Source organism: Rhinatrema bivittatum, chromosome 2 (assembly GCF_901001135.1).
Source record: "Rhinatrema bivittatum chromosome 2, aRhiBiv1.1, whole genome shotgun sequence".
NCBI lineage: Eukaryota > Metazoa > Chordata > Amphibia > Gymnophiona > Rhinatrematidae > Rhinatrema > Rhinatrema bivittatum.
The window spans coordinates 636,024,034-636,044,755 of record NC_042616.1 but is presented as its reverse complement, the minus strand read 5'-3'; the positions used below and the strand labels follow the sequence as shown (position 1 = coordinate 636,044,755).

The window sequence follows — 20,722 nt, the reverse complement described above, 5'->3', positions numbered from 1 at the left end:
ATCTGGGCGGAGTCGGCCCCGGAAGAGGAGGAGTCGGGCCATCATTGGGGTGGACGTGGTGGAAACATCGCTGGCGGCGAAAAGGTAAGAACCCTTTTTGCTGCCAGTAGCGCGCTCAATAGCACCACCTTTCATGAAGGCGCTATTGGGTGCGAAAGCCGGCAGCAATAGCACCACGGAGGTGTGATCGCTGCCAGCTTTCGCAGGCCCGCCCCCCACTTTGCTCCCCCGGCCCCCGTTACCGCCGGATTCTCTAAGGTTGTGATTTTAGAAAATCCAGGCCTAAATCTGTTACTTCGTAAAAAATAATGGAATGTGTATTTTGTAATGAATGGAGTGGTTTAGAGATAAAAACATCTGTGTCAATAATTGTTGAATGGATTTAAAGTATATATTCCAGAGTTTCAAAGGGTTTTCAATGGAAACGTCTGTTGGAAGTAGAATCTGCACATCATCTGCATAAATAAAATGTACAAGTCCTAAGCCAGCCAAGAATTTACAGAGTGGAGACGTAAATATTGAAAAGGGTCAGAGATAAGGACGAGCCCTGGGGAACTCCAATACTAAGATTAATTAAATCAGATTCGGCAGAGCCTAATTTAACTTTATATGCTCTGTTAGAAAGATAAGATTTTTTAAAATTTATATTTTATTGCATCAAATAAAATATAAATTAAAAAAAAAGAAAGATAAGATTTAAACGATAAAAGTGTAGTGTCTACTATGCCAATTTCTTCAAGTCTGTTTATCATTAAGTCATGATTGATAGTATCAGAAGCCGATATGTCTAGAAAAATCGGCAGATACGATATCCCATTATCTAGGCCTCTTAACATAACGTCGGAGAGAGAAACAAGCAATGTTTCTGTGTTAAAAAATTTACGGAAACCAAATTGAAAAGGATAAAGTAGGTGGTTACAATCCAGATAATCCATCAATTCTTGACCACCTTTTCTATTAATTTTGATAAAAAAGGAAGTGTAAGGTTGAAAATTAGACAGATTGTCTGATTCTGACTGTACTTTCTTTAAAATTGGTTTAACTACAGTGCACTTTAATAAGTCTGGAAATTTGCCTTCATTCAATGAAGTGCTGATGATACCAGATAGAGAACTCGCTATGATACCTGGGACACACTGAAGAGTTTTTATCGATATGGGGTCAAGCGGGTGAGAGACGGGATTCATCTTTTTTTAGTAAGTTTACAGTTTCTAAGGATGAGACATTATCGAAAACGGACCTTTTCAAGTTTGGGGTGGTGAGCAAAGAAATCTGTTGCAGAGTGGAGCTGGCTAAATTGCTAATTAGCTTACAGATTTTTTCTTTAAAGAAGATAGCAAATTCATTAGCTTTACTATATACGTTTCCTTGGGGAGGGGAGGTGTGTGTATTGGTTTTGATCAATTCAGAGACGTAAGAAAACAAAATCTTGGGATTAAATTGGAATTTATGTATTTTCGCAGAGTAAAAGTCTCATTTAGTCTCATTTAGATGAATTGATCTTGGATCTATACTTACTAAGGGTAGATCTGTAATGTGCAATTGGGGATGAATTTGGATGTTTGCGCCAGTTGTGCATTGGAACAAGTTATATGTAGTGATGTTTTACATGCATATAAAACTGTAAAATAATTATTGGTAAAGGACTTAGGTTTTTACCTATGATTATCAAGAATGTATGGGTTCACAGTACTTAGTCACAATGCTATTTTCTGAGGTATTTTCCTTCTTATAAGAAACAAGGTTTTGTGAGTTACTTATTGTGGGTAATCAGTTTTAATGATTGCAATGAGGTTTTTGTGGTTTACTGTATATAACTGAACAGAACAGAAAACAAACAGAAGATTTTTTATTACAAAACAGAAGAGCTAGAGCCCACCTCAGTTTTAACTTTTCCTAGTCCTTTTTTATCACTCTTTTTGCCAAAAAGTGGAATATAAATTAAATAAATAAAACAAACAAATCTTTCTTCTGCTCTCAGAGCTAGAAAAACAAAGCTTCCCTACCCTACAGCTTAAAGACAAGTAAACTAAAATGGTACTTGCTCAAAGTTCCTTTTTTTTCTGATAAAAATGATGATGTTAACATCAATCCATGCAGATGCCAGCTGGGATAGGCTGGTTAAAAAATGCTTGACCTTTTTAGATCCTGCTTCTTCATAGTACTTGACCTTGCTCTAGTTAGTCTAGGGCAGTGATGGCGAACTCCAGTCCTGGAGTGCCACAAACAGGCCAAGTTTTCAGGATATCTACAATGAATTTACATGAGAAAGATTTGCATGTATTGCCTCCTTTGCATGCAAATCTATCTCATGCATAATTATTGTGGATAGCCTGAAATTAAGGCCTGTTTGTGGCTCTTGAGGACTGGAGTTGGCCACCCCTGGTCTAGGGTCACTATGACATCAATAGCTACTAGCTTGCCTTGAGCAGCAAAAGTCCCCTGCACTTTTACTTGCCCCATGAATATTTTTGTGATTTTTGGGGGCTCTCAACATTTGTTTTCATTTTCAATGAACCATAATGAATAAGCCTGATATGCTTCAGATTTCTTATTTATTTCATATGAAGGTACATCCTTATTATAAACGTTGTCTTCCTGGAATCCTAATTTTGATCATCTCATCTGAATGTCCAACCACCAAACTGTATATAACAGGTAATCCTGAGGATTTCATTCTGAAAAAGGAATACTATAAAAAAACATATTCTTAGGCATATATAAGCAAGAAAGAACAAACCTATGACACAGAAAAGTATATTCCACATCTTTTATGGGATCCTTTATTACAACCTTCTCCAGGAACCAACCATTGCCTAGAAATAATAATAAAAAACACAGAAATGTCAATAACTATGAAAGAGAAATGAAGGGATCATTTTTATACTATCCATCATGCATGCAGTGCTGTGAGTTATTTGTATTCTTCTTCCCTCATCAGGCACCCCCAATCCTTTCCTGCTCTTCTGCCATCAGGTAGCCCCTTTCGCTCCTCCCTTCCCCATTAGGCACCTCCTCCTCTTTTCCTTCTTCTCTATTAAGCAACCCTTACCACTTGCCCTGAGACCCCATTCTCCCATCATCTCTAAGAATTTGTGCTTTTTCTCCTTCACCTGTGCATTATGGACTCTAGCACTAGCATCACTCTGCAGATCTTCCAGCCTCTGGCACTGCTTCTTCCCCTCCCATGTAGTTCAATGATCTTTTATCTGACCCACGCTGGACTCTGTTCCTATGGAGGCTTACATGGCTCAAACAGAAAACTATTGAAATGCTCAGAAGGGGGAGAAGCAGCATTGAGGCAAGGGGGTAAATAGAAGGACTTAGGACTAAGCCACCACTTCTTCCAACTCATGTTTGTTCATCCCTACATTTCGTGGCTGCTGTTGATGCCACCTTTCGTCCCCCATGGGTAAAAATGGAAACCAATGGGGAAAGCCATGAGTGTGCTTCTCCTGTACCACAAGCCCCCCCCCCCCCCCCCCCATGCCCTGGATAACTACATGTGGTATTCAGAGGCTTAGCACCGCACTGGTGCCTATGGCTGAGGCCATATTGGCCATATGCTAGCTATGGCACTGGAATCCTAAGAGGAAATGTGAGAAACATTTCCAGGCTCACCAGGACCAATAAGTTGAATAATTTCTTTATGACAGCTTAGTATTTAAATGAGACACACTTTAATCATTTGTGCAAGGTTCATTTGGCTAGCATGAGCAAAATTTATGATATACATTTTGGAGACATACCAAAAAAAATGATGATTAGCAGGTAATTCCAACATGTGGCCTTCACACACAGTGCCAGTCGAACATTTGCACACAATCAGTGTCAGTGAAGTCATAGTATCGTCTATCTAGTTATGTCTCCTAGGAGGCAGAATGCTTCAGAGCTGTGCTATAAGTATGTCAGGAAGTGGTTGCATTTACCTTTTCTCTTTTTTTCAGGTCTACAACTGTTCCCTAGCTCGTATGCTCCTAACCAGTTAGCTACAAGACTTTGGGCAGAGGATCAGGAGTTGTGGCTGAGAAGAGGTCTAGGACCCCTTATCAATAAATCAATCACTATCCCTTGCACCTGTTCCATCCTTTATTCACCTCATCATCTGGATTCTAATTTCTTCTGCACCACCCCCCCCCCCCCCCTTATTGTGTGCCTTCTCAGACTAACTTATTCTGCATCCTTTGCAAGTAGCTAGTCATCACCAGAGAGGACCAAAGAAAGTTGTGAAGGCCTGAATAATGTTTGGCATAGAAGTGCATTGGAGGTACCAGTGGGTCTCATTTCGCCAAGATAACTTTCTTGCAATTTGTCTCCTATTTCTTGGCCAGGATGTCTTGCGAACAGAACTTTCCTCAAATGTGGATAGTAGATAGAGAAGCCAAGAAAATATTTGTAAACTAGCAGAATGTGAAGAGAAAGAGGCAAGTTGTATTTGCCAAATTTAAATCCTGCTGGAGAAATGTTTTAGATACACCTTTTGTAAGGATGTGTGATTTTGATTGTTTCACAATTTGTGGTTCATGTAGTGACCAAGATACTTTCATACAGCTGCTTGATGTGATGCTAACCAAGAAGGATGACAGCACCTAACAGATGAATACATCAAGGATATTACATTTATTTCAATCCACGTGTATTAAATTTAACAAGGTCACAAAAAAACAGTTAATCTGGAAAAAGAAAATAAAGACTTCCTTTTTGCCTAGAGAAAGTACAATAATGATGTAGAACTGCTACTGTTTGTGAAAACTGAAATGAACATTTACATGGTTTAAAAATCCCCATAAATTATAATAAGAACTACACAAATGTGCAGTGATGAATTTAGGATTTTGTTGCCCTTAGACATTGCTAAGGCTGTCTCTCCCTGTTTCCTAGTGGTGACCCAGCCTGTGTTTTCCAGCCCGCACCATGCAATGAAAGTTGAAGAGTCGGTGGGCGAGCTTCTAGCCTTGCATTGCCCACCAGGGTTGGAAAACTCTGTTTCCCCCAACAGGCCATGTAACTATCTACAAGGCTGGCAATAAATAAAGTGCTGCAACCCAAATCAGTTGCAACATGATCTAACCCTTGGAATTTACTAGGCCTGTGCAGAAATCTAGGGCTGCATATTGCCTTCTTGCCAGAATTACAGTACATCAGCCACAAGTAAGGGTAAATGTTTTTGGTTCTGAAGATTCTGGGAGGTGAATAAAAGGTCTTAGGCATTTGAATGAATTTATGTTTGCAGGCAGATCTGTGTGCAGAGTAAAGGATGTTAATGCAATTCTTATGGTGGCTCTTCCTACTGTGACCTCAGAGAGAGTAATTTGCAAAAGCATTTCCATGGGTAAAACAAAATTGACCACCTATGTGGGTGAACTTATGTGTGCATGTCCTGTTTGTGTGTACATTTACCCAGACTGAGTGGATGTGTGTTCCTGGGGGTAGAGTTGGTGAGGGGTTTGCACATACTTCTGGATTTTATAAAGTATGCATGTAAATTTTTCCAAAACATTTTTGTTTTCGTTTTAGCAGGTGTAATTGTGTAGGTCGATTTGCTGGGATAATTTCCAAAGCAGACTTCCTTACAAATCTGCTTTGATAATCGGTGTAAATTATGCACGTATTCAATGGCTATTGATGTTACAAAATTACCCCTTCATATTTTTTTTTTTCAGACAATGACACATATTTTCCTTACTTGCCAGTTGTTTCCCAAATATCTACAATTCTGGTATTTAGAAAAATATTAAGAGTGGATCAAACCACAGTATTTCTCAGCTGAGTCCTCAGGACACACTTAATCAGTCTGGTTTTCTGGATGTCCACAATGAATCTGCATGAGATAGATCTGCATGCACTGTTTCCATTATATGCAAATCTATCTCATGCATATTCATTATGGGCATCCTGCAAACCTGACTGGCTAGATGAGCCCTTGGTTGAGAAGCACTGCTTTAAGGTCTATGGTATTTTATTTTGTGAGCATTCATAATATTTACGGATTCACATCATGAGTTAAATCGCTAGTATGATCTTAGAAGTATGCATACAGATCGAGAAGGAGGCAATATATTGAGAATATTTCGCCTGAATACTAGGGGTGTGCATTCGGTCCCTACGTATTGGCAATCCGCAACGGATGTGCCAATATTCGTTGTATTCGTGGGGAAGCGAAACTTATCGCGATTCCCCACGGATACAATGAATTTTCGCCGAATTATTCGGCCACCAATTTAAACAACCCCCCCCCCCACCCTCCTGATACCCCCCCCAAGACTTACCAAAACTCCCTGGTGGTCCAGCGGGGGGTCCAGGAGCCCATACCATGCACTCTACACCCTTGGTACCAGTTCAAAATGGTGCCGATAGCCTTTGCCTACTATGTCACAGGGGCTACCGATGCCATTGGTCAGCCCCTGTCACATGGCCATCAGCGCCATCTTGTGCTCCTGCCATGTGACAGGAGCTGTCCAATGGCACCGGTAGCCCCTGTGACATAGTAAGGGCAAGGCTATCGGCGCCATTTTGGTTCCTGGCACCCAATGGCACGAGTGCAGGAGATTGCTCCCGGACCACTGCTGGACCCCCAGGGACTTTTGGCCAGCTTGGAGGGGGGCCTCCTGACCCCCACAAGACTTGCCAAAAGTCCAGCGGAGGTCCGGGAGCAACCTCCTGCACTCGGACCGTATTGCCAGTATTCAAAATGGCGCCGGCGCTAGCCTTTGCCCTCACTATGTCACAGGGGCCGAGGGTTGGCCCTGTGACATAGAGAGGGCAAAGGCTAGCACCGGCGCCATTTTGAGTACTGGCAATATGGCCCGAGTGCAGGAGGTCGCTCCCAGACACCCGCTGGACTTTTGGCAAGTCTTGTGGGGGTAAGAAGGCCCCCCCAAGCTGGCCAAAAGTCCCTGGGGGTCCGGGAGCGATCTCCTGCACTCGTGCCGTCGGGTGCCAGGAACCAAAATGGCGCCGATAGCCTTGCCCTTACTATGTCACAGGGGCTACCGGTGCCATTGGTCAGCCCCTGTCACATGGCAGGAGCACAAGATGGCGCCGATGGCCATGTGACAGGGGCTGACCAATGGTACCGGTAGCCCCTGTGACACAGTAGGGCAAAGACTATCGGCGCCATTTTGAACTGGTACCAAGGGTGTGAGAGTGATCCCGGACCCCCGCTGGACCACCAGGGAGTTTTGGTAAGTCTTGGGGTGGTCAGGAGGGCGGGGGGTTGTTGTAAATTTTATTTTATCCAGGTAACAAATAGGATTCGACGTATAACCGTATCGGGACGCCATACGGACGCATGCAATGTATCTGCCCCCTGACGAATACGTATCCCGAATGCAATGTATGGCATCCCTCTGCACATCCCTACTGAATACTGTATTTAGCAAATGCCGACCATATTTTTACAGAATTATTGTTTTCAAATGTTATAGTAGACAGCACTTTAACGTATTTCTTACCTGCCTCAAGTCCATCATGGCCTATAACAATCTTATGCAAATTTCCAAGTTGCACAGCTTCAAGTTGGAAGAAATCTGTCTGCAAGAAATGAAATCTAAATTTACTAATGTGGTTGTATTACTTTTCACACCAGTCAATGTCTGTTCCTCACAAGCAATTGATAAAGAAATAAATCAAACAATCGAATTGGAACAGCCTTCTACAGGGAAAAAAATAATGAAACGGAGTCTGAAAGTTGCTTATTATCACAATGTGACATTGGATTGACTGATAAGAGGAACAAGTTTCACACTGAAAGTTTTCTGAAAGTTCCAGCTTTTGAAATACCAACCAATGTTCATAATAAGGATAATCATTCTTTTTCAGTTACACTTTTTACAGTGACCCTTAAGAATGGGGAAAAATATCTAAGAGATTGGCTGTGTTGGAATAAAGAAAATATTTCTTTGTATTGTGCTCCTTGTTTTTTGTTCAAAAAAAGAGAGGTTTCTTCAAATGTAAGCACATTAGCTGAACATCCAGGTTGGGATATTGCAAAAGGATGGCGAAGATTGAAAGACATTGTACCAAATCATGAAAATTCCAATATACATAAAGGGGCGGATTTTAAAAGAGTTATGCACGTAAATCCTCTGGATTTACATTCGTAACCGCTCTTGTGCATGCCGAGCCTATTTTGCACAGGCCCGGCAACGCATGCAAAGCCCCGGGACGCGCGTTATGTCCCAGGGCTTTGTGAAAGGGGCGGGACCGAGGCCTCTGGCACAGCGGCAGGCGTAATTTACAAAATAAAGGTGGGGGGGATTTAGGTAGGGCGGGGGGACAGGTTAGATAGGGGAAGGGAGGGGAAGATGGGGGGGCCAAAGGAAAGCCATCCCCTAGGATTCGGCACATGCAAGGTGCACTAGTGTGCACCCCCTTGCGTGCACTGACCCCAGATTTTATAACATGTGCACGACTGTACGTGCATGTTATAAAATCGGGTGTACATTTGTGCTCGCCGGGTAGTGCGCACAAATATAGGCCGTGTGTGTAGGTTTAAAAATCTACCCCAAAGGAAATTATATCACTTGGAAGGAAGTAATGAAAGCAGTTACATGTAATTCTACCATCAATAATTTTGTTGTTAATCAGCTTAAGAAAGAAAGAAAGTGAAAAATGGAAGAAGATCTTTCGTCGAATTTTAGATATTTTTATTTTTTTGGCTGAAAAATGACTTGCATTATGTGGATCTTCCAAACGAATAGGAAAGAGTACTAATGGTAACTTTTTGGGCCTAGTTGAGCTTTTGAGCAAGTACGACTAGGTACTGAGTGATCTTATTGCACAAGCTTGTCCCGTCTTCAGGTGCATTATCTCTCTCATCATATTCAAAACAAATTTATTGAAATCTGTGCCTCTTTTGTTAAAAAAAAAAATTATAGAAGAAGTTATAGCAGCAAAATATTTTTGCTATTTTTGTGGATGGAACATATGACTATGCTCATCAAGAGCAGCTGTCATTTATCTTGAGATATGTTAAAGTTACAGATACAAGTTTTTCTATTGAAGAATGGTTTATTATGTTTTGTGATTTCCCTACAAAGACTGGTGAAGAAATTGCTGAAAACATTTTTGAAGTCCTCAGTAGTTTTGACCTTAACTTTGATGACTATGTAGGTCAATCGTATGACAATGGTGCCAATATGGCTGGCATGTACAATGGTGTTCAAGCTAAAGTGAAAGAAAGAAATAAGAATTGCCTGTTTTCAAGTTGTGCAACCCATACGTTAAATTTAGTTGGAGCAGATAGTGCCGAGGCATTTAAAGATAAAGAAGCGATTACATTATTTTGAATGATTCAAAAAATGTATAATATCTTCAGTTCTAGTTCACTAAGATGGGAAATACTGAAAAAACATGTATCTCTCCATCAAATGTCCAAAATGAGGTGGTCAGCGAGGATAGATTGTGTTCGACTTATTGCTCGACATTTGGGAAGTATTAGAAATGCTGTAAAAGAGGTGAGCAAGCTTACAAACTTAACGCAGAATGTAAGGCTGACCTTGGTGATATTGAAAAGTATCTGGACAGTTTTGAATGTGTTTTAATGGCTTCAATTTGGATTAAATTGCTAACAATGATACATGTTAGCACTTTACAATCTACTATTGGAATGTCGTGATGCAACATTGGATGCAGAAAGAGACAATATCAATCAATTACAAGAAGATCTTCTGAAGCTTAGAGACAAGTGGGATGAAATACTTCAAGAAACCCGAACAGTGTCAAGTAAAATAGGTATATTGACTAACTTTAATTTGCAACGTGGTTCCACACATTCAACTCAACAAAATGCAGAAAATTACTTTATGGTGAATGTCTTCCATTATATAAAAGACTTTGTACTTAATGGGCCTGATTTTAAAAAGCATTTACTCGAGTAAAAACCAGGTTTACTGGAGTAAATTCACTTTACTTGAATAAGTGGGTTTTTGAAAATTGCTACAATATATGCCATTGACTTGTCTATAGGATTTACACACATAAGTGCACTTTACTTGAGTAAATGGCTTTTGAAAATTGCTACAATAGTAGCTACATTTACGCATGTAACTCCTTTTGAAAATTACCCCCAATGGGCTTAAGCATCGATTTTCTGTAGTTAAAGAAATATGCAACCTTTTTGATTTTTTTATGGGGCTTTAAGAACTTGAGTTAAGACAAATTATTTCAAAAAGTTAACAGATTTGTGAGCCAATATGCAAATCAAGTTTCAGTTAAACTCCTCGATGAAATAGCTTTGCTTAAGAGAGTGTTTGACGTAAATTTTAAAATTGATGATATGTAACCAAAAAAAATTTACGGTCAAATATTGAGTTTGAAGTTATTTAATATTTTTCCAAATGTCCTTATTGCACTGATAATATTCTTGACACTTCCAGCAATGATGGCATCAAATGAAAGAAGCTTTAGTGTCCTAAAATTAATTAAATCCTATTTGCGATCGACAATAGGACAAGAACGACTAAATGGATTGGCTATATTAAATGTGAATAGTGATATAGCAATTGACTTTTCAATTGTAATTGAAGAATTTGCTATCAAAAAAACTCGTAAAGTCTTCTTAAATAAATACAAATTATTTGGGAAATTTAGAAAACGATTTCTCTTATTAAGTATCACATCAGAACCTTACATAGGGGGCCTACTTTTCTTAGCTGGCACGGACCTAATTCCTGCTCTCTCCAGCCCTGTACACAAGCTTTGACTTCTATAAGCTGTAATTAGCCAAGATGGATAAGGATTCAAGTCATATGGTGGACTTAGTATATAAATTCTGCAACTACCTGGATAGAGTCACTTATGAGCTCAAAGAGAAAAAGTTGTATATAGAACATATTTTATTCTGACTGTGTCCAGATCATGCAGACCACAGAGAAACATATGAGATAGTCTTTTATGGTAAAGAATTCCACAGGTCCGTGCATAGAGATGAATCATAACAAGACTGCCCCTCATTCTCTTCCTTTGTCCTGCAGCTTTTGTCAGAAAAGAAAATCCAGGGCCTGTAGGAACATAAGGAATTGTGGTAGTGATTAGGCCTGGTCAGAAACAGGTCTTAGTATGAGTATGAGCAGCAGTATGAGCATAGTATGAGCATAGTATGAGCAGCAGCCTCTCCTAGCTGCTTAGCTCACAAAAATTTGATCATGCCACTACCACCTTTTGCTTTTCTTGTCCACAATGAGCATTCTTCAGATGATGGGCACTTAGGACATTTGTAGTGTGGCAACACTCTTAGTGGCAGCTCCCATTGTGCTGACCCTTGTGCTGGAGGAAGCATGGGACAGCTGCTTATCAGGGATTCAGCTGGGTAGAAATGCGGGACGTGTTGCTTTGTCACTACTTTCAGAAGAATGGCCTGGGCAATGATTTGGCCAATCTGTAAGGACTGGCCAAGATCAGAAGGTGAGGTTTTGTCCCTGTGTCTTTCACTTGGTGTAGTATGTGATGTGCCTTACTCCAGCCTTGGCAAAGAGATCTTGGTGTTTTTTTGTAGTTCACCTCCTTCTCCTTGTCGCCTTTGCTAGTGCAGGCCAGGAGCTCCAATGAGGGTAAAGATGCCATGTGCAGGAGTGCATGGAGGGAAAGATGCTTGTGTGTCTCCAGAGCATTCTAGTGGGTCATCATCTCTAGGCATGCTCTGTGTCAATATCTTGGGACTAAGTTCAGGGGAAGAAGGGTTTGCACATAATAGCCATGAATCCTTGCTGCACATTCCTCCTTGTGCTTCTCCAAATCTGATGGAGAGACATTGCCAACTCCCCACTTTCTGAAATTTCCTCTATGTGTGTTTCCTTTATTTTCCTAATGGTTTAAGGATCTTCAGTGGTCTTCCATACTATACTATAGGGCTGGCCAATGCTGGTCCTAAAGAATTACAAACAAGCCTGATTTTCAGAATAACTTTAATGAATATGCATGAGGCAAATTTGCAAGGCTGCCTCCTTTTTATGCAAATCTATCCCATGCATAGTCATTGTGGACATCCTGAAAATCAGGCCAGTTCATGGTTCTTGTTCTTGATGTCTGGAGTTGACCACCTTTGCTCAATTATCTCTCATTTGTTTGGTTTTCATCTTGGCAATAGGCAGATTTTGTTCAGATTAATTATGATTGCCTGCATGGAAGCTAGTCCTGCTGTGTTTTTTCTTCACATAGATATTTCTGTATTGTCTCTCACAGTTCTATGCTAGCTCTTTCAGTTGTTTGTAGTTCAGATCTACTTTATTCGCCTTCATTGCAGATCTCCTTGTATTGCCACATTGTTATTGAAGCTTTTTATCATTTTTCTGGCAGCATTTTCTGCCACCAGCCTCAGTTTTACATTTAATTTGATCTAAATTACTGATTCATTGGTTTCCACTGGATGAGTCTCATGCTGTAATGCCTGTCTTCAGCCTCAGAGGGTTACAGGACAGCCAAACACAGGCTCCTGGATTCAAGGCCTCCGGATTCCCACCTGTTTGTGATAATAGGGACATTGCATTGGTATCCCTCCCTTCTCCTTATTTATTTATTTATTTATTTTATTTATGAACTTTTAATATACCGATATTCGTGGGTCACATCATACCGGTTCACAATAAACTCATAGAAAAAAGGAAATAGAAATTACAAATAACCGGGAAGGGGGAAGGGGAGCAGAGGAGGAAAAGGGAGAGAGCGGGGGTGGGGGGAAAGCTAGAGCCTGAGGGGTGTGAAAAGCAAGAGTAGGAGAGGAGTTAAAAGTAGATAGGAACTGAGATAACGGTCTTAACAATATTCTTACTGGAGTAACAGCATTAACAAAATCTTTACATTTCGAATGTTTGCATATTTAACCTTTACTTGGAGGGGGGAGTGGTAGGACGTGGGGTGGCGGTGTGGGGGGGGCAGGGAGGATTAGGTTTGGTCAGAGTCAGGGTAGGCCTGCAGAAAGAGCCATGTTTTGATGCCTTTTTTGAAGTTAAGTAGGGAGGGTTCGAGGCGGAGGGAGGTGGGGAGTGAGTTCCATAGGGTGGGTCCTGCTATGGAAAATGCTCTATCTCTGGTGGAGGCAAGATGCGCAATTTTGAGTGGTGGGGTGTGAAGGGTGCCAGCTAAGGTGGCTCTGGAAGGACGATTGGAAGCGCGGAAGCATGGCATTTCCTTGAGCCAGGCGGGGTTGTTGCTATAGAGTATATTGTGGAGAACGGTGAGGGTTTTGTATTTTATGCGGAAGGGGATGGGGAGCCAATGCAGATCCTTTAGGACTGGGGTGATATGTTCTCTTTTTCGGGCGTCGGTGATTATTCTTGCCATGGAGCTTTGCAGGATTTGTAAGGGTTTGATGGTAGAGTAAGGGAGGCCTATGAGGAGGGAGTTGCAGTAGTCCAATTTCGATGGAATGGTGGACTGCAAAACTAGACGGAAATCTTTGGCGTGGAGGAGGGGTTTTATTTTTTTGAGAATGTGTAGTTTAAAGAATCCCCCTTTTAGAAGTGATTTGATATGGGGTTTAAAGTTGAGGTGTTGGTCTAATACTACACCTAGATTTCTTACGAATGGTACAAGGGGGAGGCAGTATGTCAGAAGAGTGAAAGACTCGGATAGAGAAGAGTACGTGAAGGGAGGTTAAGTGGGAAAGACCCAGTCAGAGACATTCCCTCCCCACTGCTCTTCTTCACTATACTAAAGGCTTGGGCAGAGCAAGTGTGTGCTAATGGGGTGAAGCCCCCAAGGCGCTGGAGTCACCATGCTGGTGGGAAAAGGAGCTTTCTATATCAACATTTGAAAAAAAAAAAAAAAAAGATTACAGGCCAGGTTGCATAGAGCAAATGATAGCTTATAAAAAAGGTTACCATGTTCTTGTTGTTGATGTATCTACCCAGAACATGCATTTGCTGCTGAGATGAACTAGATTATGTAAAATTTGACCTAGAAAATGTATTTGCTGTTATTTTGACCTAGAATAATAATATTGAAACAGAATATTTATTTATTTATTTATTTATTTATTTATTTATTGTTTTTGTTATACCGAGTTTCATGATAGGCATCACATCAACCCGGTTTACAAATAACAAGGAGTGTAAAGCATAACGTAACGTAAAAAACAATATTTTCAATAAGAACCTTGAACTTTAAATACAGTGAATCAGAAAAAGGGAGAGGGAAAGTTACAAAAAACAAGGAAAATAAACTTGGGATGGAAGGGGAGAAATTGAACAGCACAATATTTACATTTCAGCCTATTGATACATTAGAATAGCAAGTGAAAAAATAAGACTATGAAACGGTACATAGGTAATCAAATGAATAAATATGACACAGTTGTGAATGGTAATAGTATGATAAATATTCAGCAGGAATTAGTGAGAGAGGGTTTGAGGTTGGTTGATTCGTGTTTACATTCCATTATTGCATACGAGTTAGTGCTAGTGAGAGAATAGGAATGTTGACCCAGTAACTGAAAGCTGAGTTTGTAAACCGTTGTGATCTTACATTGGAGTGGCAGTATACAAAATGCCTAAATAAATAAATAAATACATATACATATCCATTTATGGTATGAAAAGCATAATTGTTTGTGATGCACTTATCTGCTGGTAGTGAATATGGGTTGTTTATGCAACTCCAAGCTAGACAGAAGCCATTCATTTCAATTATGTAGGTCATTGGTCTTCTATGTGGCTACCTAGAGGTCACAGTTAACAATTACAATGACTCTCCTTTGAAAACTTTTAGGGTGCAGGTCTGACATGTGAATATTGATGCCTCAAGACTGCAGTAATAGGATGTTTACAGGTCAACTGTGGGGATCAACAGAACCTGATGAATGCACCCCAAAATGTAACATTTTATTCTTATTCAAAATATATTAGGACCCCCAAATTGGCATTTTCTAATAAATTCTAATGAAACTGGTGGGTAGACATCATCAAAAGAAGGAAGGTATACCAATGTAATAAGACTATGTCAATGTGGCACCAAAAGTGGTATGAAGAGCCTAAGGACAAAAACAGTACCAGCATTGGCAAGAGTTCTCCAAGACCATCATCAGAGGGGAAAAGCAGCAGCAAGAGTGGCCAGAACATCCCAAGACTCTGAAAGAGGAACAAAGGGAATAAAAACAGCTGCATGAAAAAAACCCAAGGCTCTACAAGAAGAACAAAGTAACATCAAGTGTGACAGGAACAGCTCAAGACATCATGAAAGAGGGAGCACAGCACTAAGAAAGACAGAAATCCCTTCCCCCAAGGCAGTGATATAGGGCTAAAGCAAGTAAAAAGAGTGGCAAGAAGACCCCAAAGCATCATTAGAGGTAGAACGTAGTCACCCAGAGTGGCTCCAAATAAGGGGCAAAGGGCACCAACTAAAATGGAAAAAAAGCCCTAGGCAGGGAGAAGCCAAGTAAATCCCTGGAGGAGGCCTAGTGTTATTTTCATATGACATCAATATGAAAAGGAACTGACTGTTCAGGCTTGAGGTTTGTCTTCAGTGAAGGCTAATAAGTTATTAACTAGAGGCACCAAATGCTCCTTAGCCACTAGATGTTTAATATCCTATGATTCAGGGAATCCAGGACATGAGTCTTCTTCTGAATCAGTTTTTGCAAATAGTGCCACAATTTCCTCAGAAGCAGTAATCATGGAAGAGTGCAGTGCTGGTTCTAGGTGGTGCACATCTGCAACTCTTGCCTTTTGCTATGGTATAGCCCATAAAAAGCTAAATACTGGATGAGACTAATAATCACAAGAATGATAAAGGAATGGAGTTTGAAGAAAATGTGCAAGAGGGCATGAAACTGTAAAGATAACTGGGTGGGTAAGGCCTATGCAAAGCATTGAATGCCCTGCACAAGACTAAGAGTTGGCAAGTGCTGTAGGGGAAAGAGGATTGGAACAAAAGAGGAAGCACCCTAAGGTACCAAGATTGGCTTGGAGCGGCAGCAGCAGCAGTGGCGCTGGTGATTAAAAACAGAAATGGTAGGAGCAGAGCCAAGCAGCAAGAAAAGTGACTGAAAACCCCCAAGGTGTACCTCCAGGCCTAAGTGAAAGGAAAAATCATATCATTAGCAAAAGGCACCAGAAGGGGAAAAATGGTACAAGGAATGGTTTGAAGGACCCAAGGAGTGATGCAGCAAGCATGCAAAGCATCAGTAGCTTGTTGGTTCTTTCCAAATCCCATAGGTGAATAGGATTTGGAAAGAGCCAAAAAATAAATGTTGGAAAAGAGGGGGAATCACCCTAAGATACCAAAAATAGCTTCCCTTTAAAATGTCTCCAGAGGATTTTGTCATATGGTGCAGGAAGTCCTCACCAGGGGTGTGTCTTCAGCATGGCAAGGCTGATTGATCTGACAACTAAACTAGGGGCCCAAGAACAGGTGTGGGTCTGGCCCCTTCTCCTGGAAGCCAGGGTGAGGAGAGGGTCAATGCCTTGCATGTGGATGTTCTTCCAGTTTTTGTCACTGATCTCTCTATAGAGCATGAGATCACCCCCCTCCCCAAACTGGGGGAGGATGAGACAGCTCCCCCTTTTTGTTCTCAGATGTGCCAAGACCCTGCCTGCCATTAGAGAGAAGAGAGAGGACACTCATCCAGTATATGCAAAACTGCAGCAATGTCTGACCAAACCAGAAGCATGGCTATATGGTTGACCCTACCAGTAGCATATTTTTTTGTCAAAAATTATAATTGAGCCATGCATGGTTGGTACAGTGAAACTGTGAATGGCTCATGAAATCATTTATGGTTCCATCTGTTACTTGAATAAATGTAGTAATTGTAAAGCTAAAATATATTGATTAAACATGGTACAGGCAATTGCAAACACTACAAATGCCTAGACAGCAAGATAGAAAACAAAAAAAGAGATGGGGTGGGAAGTTATTGTTTGCATGGAATTTTGTGGTCTGCAAGATTTTTAAATAAATAAACTTCTATTTGTTTTCCATTTTTCACATTTATATTCTGGGTACAAAACACCCCAGTATAACCAAGAAAGAAACAATGAGAGAACTAGGCTGGGACTGTAGAAGGGTAAACAAAACTATAAATTGAAGAATCAGAAAAGAAGTAGGATAGGAAGAAAAACTTATATTTTTTCTTTTTCCATAATTTTATTTTGGGAACAAAACACCAAAGAAAGAAGAAGGGTGAGAGAACTAGGCTGGGATCCAAGCAGCAAGCAACACAGAAGCATCAAAATTCACAAGAAGGTACATCACTGGCATGACAGATAGGCAGAGCCACAGGAAGAACCCCAAAGTGGTACATCAGGGCCATGGCTGCTAGGTATAGTAGCAGTGAGTCTCTAAGCTGGTACATCTAGGGCATGGCAGCAAGATCCATAAGGTGATACAACAGGGGCATTACAGGTAGGCAGAATGGCAGCAAGACACAGAAGGTAGTACATTGGATGCATGGTAGCTAGACAAGGAGGCAACAAGTCCTCCAAGTTACATTCAGTCATCTTTCACTCGTGCAGAAATTCTGGAAAGTCCATCAAAGGCAGATTGATTTTCAAAAATAACAAGTCTGGCACTAGCCTGGAAAGCTGAGGACTCACATTGTCCCTGCCATTGAGAAGGCACATTCACTAGGTACGCTGGTTTGTGGGTAGAAAAGATAGTGCTGAGCCACCTTGGCTAGGTCTGGCCACACTGCAAATTTGTGTACCCAATATGCCACTGCATCTGTGTCTATGTTCTCGATGGGCTCTGTGAGATAGTGTGCCACAAAAATTTCTGCTGTCGTATCCTTTGCTGTAGTGAAAGGATGGGCTCTTTTGCCAGCTGCTTTAGCTATAGCCTGTGTTAGGAGAGATGGGTTTTGCAGACAGCGTGGCTTTAGCATATTGAAGTGGGGGAGGACATGGTAGCTGAAAGGATGCTGCTCCTACTTGCACTACTCTCTAGGGTGGCCACCCCTTCCTGTGCTATATCCCCACTGTGCCTCTGCCATTAGTGTTCCTGTTCACACACCCTAGCTGCCAATATCTCATTCATGTATGTGAGATGCTGGGACTGGAGGGTGAGACTTCCTTTCTCCCCCGGATCACAAATGTGGCAAGCACGTATGCATTGTTTTCTGTTAGAGGTTTCAGGATCACTAGCACTTGCAGCTGCAAGGAATCCACAAACTACACTATCTCTGCTTCCATTCCCTCTTACAAATGACAACCCTCTAACTTACTTTGGTGATGACCCCATCCAGGGTGACATATCTGAAATTCAGATCTTCCATTGTATCCTTGAAGGGCTGTAGGATTTGTATCACCTGCCTCATCACTACCCAATCATGAGTGGATTCTCTGAAAGCCCCAATTATCTGTTGTCCTTATCATATTTTCTCACTGTCTCTCACAAAGAAACCTGCCTGAAGACTCTTACCTCTTTGGTCTATCTGCCAATCTTCCAGCATCTTTCTTATGGTTGATAGAATATTGCATAAGGAATGAGGGCTATCCATCACCTAGGTGTGCAGCCTACCTGCTCCCTGATGCATGATTCCTACTAGAGCTCCTGCATGCCCCTGCCTCAGTTAGGTTCCTCCAGTGTGCCATTAGGGAGTGATAAGGATGCATAGCATTCACACTGTTCCATATATCACTGGTGAAGTGCATGCTACTCCTCTCTGTCTTAGGCAGCTGTATGTAACTATGGTGCTGGTTATATAGAGTGGGAATAACCCTCCTGGATTGCACTTTGTAATTAGTGAATAACACTTGCAGCAAATACTTAAAGCCCATGTTCTCCACTACCTGCAGTGGCTGGTCATCAAGTACAATAATTTCCCCAATAGATTCCTTACTACTTTTGATGTTGCATCCTTCTTGCTCCAAGAAAGTGATACACAACACCACCCCATTCCTTCTTTGGTAGTTTGTTGCTGCAAATGCATGGCAGGGGGCTCCTGACCTGCCCCTGACTGCTGTATCAGCTTGGAGAAAAGTTAATTTTAACTCCTTTCCTCTAGCTTTTACTTTGAGTGGCAGAAGGGATCCCCAGGTTAATAATGCCACCCTTACCTGATTCCAATGCTAGCAAGTGCTGCCTCTGCAGGTGATGCTGAATACCAGCATTTATCAGATGCCCCAGTAGTTTCTCTCAACTGATGCCCTTACTACAGGGAATATTCTGACCAAAATGAGGGTCCTTCTTCATTTTAAAGTGCCTCCAAACTAAGGATGTCTTACACAATTTCTTCTCTGCATCCTTGGGGGCTGATTCTGGCACTGGAGTTGAGGTTGAGGGTGGACCCTTGGAAAATGGCCAAGAGCATTTCTCATGGTCTCTACCTGCACTGCCTGCTCTTTCTGGTGATTAGTCTCAACACCATTCAGTATCATCTATCTCCCCCATCACCTCACTAGAAGCTAAGATGCTATTGACTAAACCTCCCAAATTTTCTTCTGCTAATAGCTCTTCAATTTCTGATTAATTGGAACCCCAGACAAGATTCTTCCTCAGAATAAGCTGATGAAAATACTGCCTCAAAAACAATAGTCCTAGAGGTTGAGGAGTATGCTGCTGATTTTGACTGTTGCATTTCTGCTGCCCTTGTCCATGCCTCTGCCCCAGTCCTTTTGCTGGAAACCAGCACCCAGAGCCCTTTCAGGACTCCCAAACAGCCCTGCACCTACTAACTGTCCAAGAGGTGCCGACCCGAGTCCTGTGAGCCCCCTGAAGCCCGCAATTGAGCCGACCGGACCGCCTCCCACTACTGAAGCTGCCGCCCACAGAACAATACGTCTTCGGACGCAACAAGGGACAAGTTTAAAGGCCGGCCGGTGAGCAGCATGGCCCCTTTCACCGGAAACCAGCACCCGGAGCCCTTCCAGGACTCCCGAATGGCCCTGCACCTACCAGCTCTCCACAAGGCACCAACCTGAGGCCTGCGAGCCCCCTGAAGCCCACGATCGAGCCGACTGGACCGCCTCCCACTACCGAAGCTGCCGACCACAGAACAACATGTCATCGGACGCGACAAGGGACAAGTTTAAAGGCCGACCAGTGAGCCGTAGGCGCCGTGCGCCGGGTGGCGCTCACTGAAGGAGTGCAACTAAGGGGCCTGCCCCTTGTTGTGCCCCTTTGTGCAGCCCCCTTGTGTGAACCCTTCCTGTGAACCCTTCCTGCAAACCCTGCTGCACACCGTTACACCATCCTGTTTACTAGCAGCACACAACATGAAAAATATGTTGAACCACACGCTCCAATTCAACAACAGCAACAAATGCACCAACAGGGAAGAACCCACCATAATGTCAAGAAACGAAAGACGAAGAAAAACAAAGACTGAAAGTGAGTACCACAACTTAAACATTACACACAGCAACCATAAGATCTACTGCAAACACATTCTCCTATCATTCATTCTATTTAACGCACAGGCCATAGTGAAAAAGATACTCATAATTTCCGACCTACTACAACACCACTCAAAATGGAGAACCCAAAATCCTCAATTTCACCAGTCTCACATGCAAGAGACCTAGGAATCAATATCGACAGTGAACTATACTTCAAGATCCACATCACTAACAAATTAAAAGAAGGATACCCCAAACTACTAACCCTAAGATGACTCAAACTCTTCCATTTTCAAAACAACTTCAGAACAGTGTTAGAACTACTAATTTTCTCCAACCTCAACTACTGCAACTCCTTACTATTCGGCCTACCCCTCGCCACAATCTGTCCATTACAAATCCTACAGAACGCAGCCACTAGAATACTAACAGGAACAAAAAACATGACC

General features: G+C 41.8%; 1 protein-coding gene across 1 annotated transcript in view; it reads right to left on the bottom strand.

The window, feature by feature from the left end:
- The window catches only part of LOC115085365 (lipoxygenase homology domain-containing protein 1), a 462,471-nt gene that overhangs the window by 257,130 nt on the left and 184,619 nt on the right, over nucleotides 1-20,722 (bottom strand). Inside the window, exons 8-9 of the mRNA XM_029591284.1 lie at nucleotides 7,455-7,533; nucleotides 2,741-2,816 (exon numbers count right to left, since the gene is read on the bottom strand). Coding sequence (XP_029447144.1) covers nucleotides 2,741-2,816; nucleotides 7,455-7,533 — 155 coding nt within the window. The remainder of the gene's footprint in view (nucleotides 1-2,740; nucleotides 2,817-7,454; nucleotides 7,534-20,722) is intronic.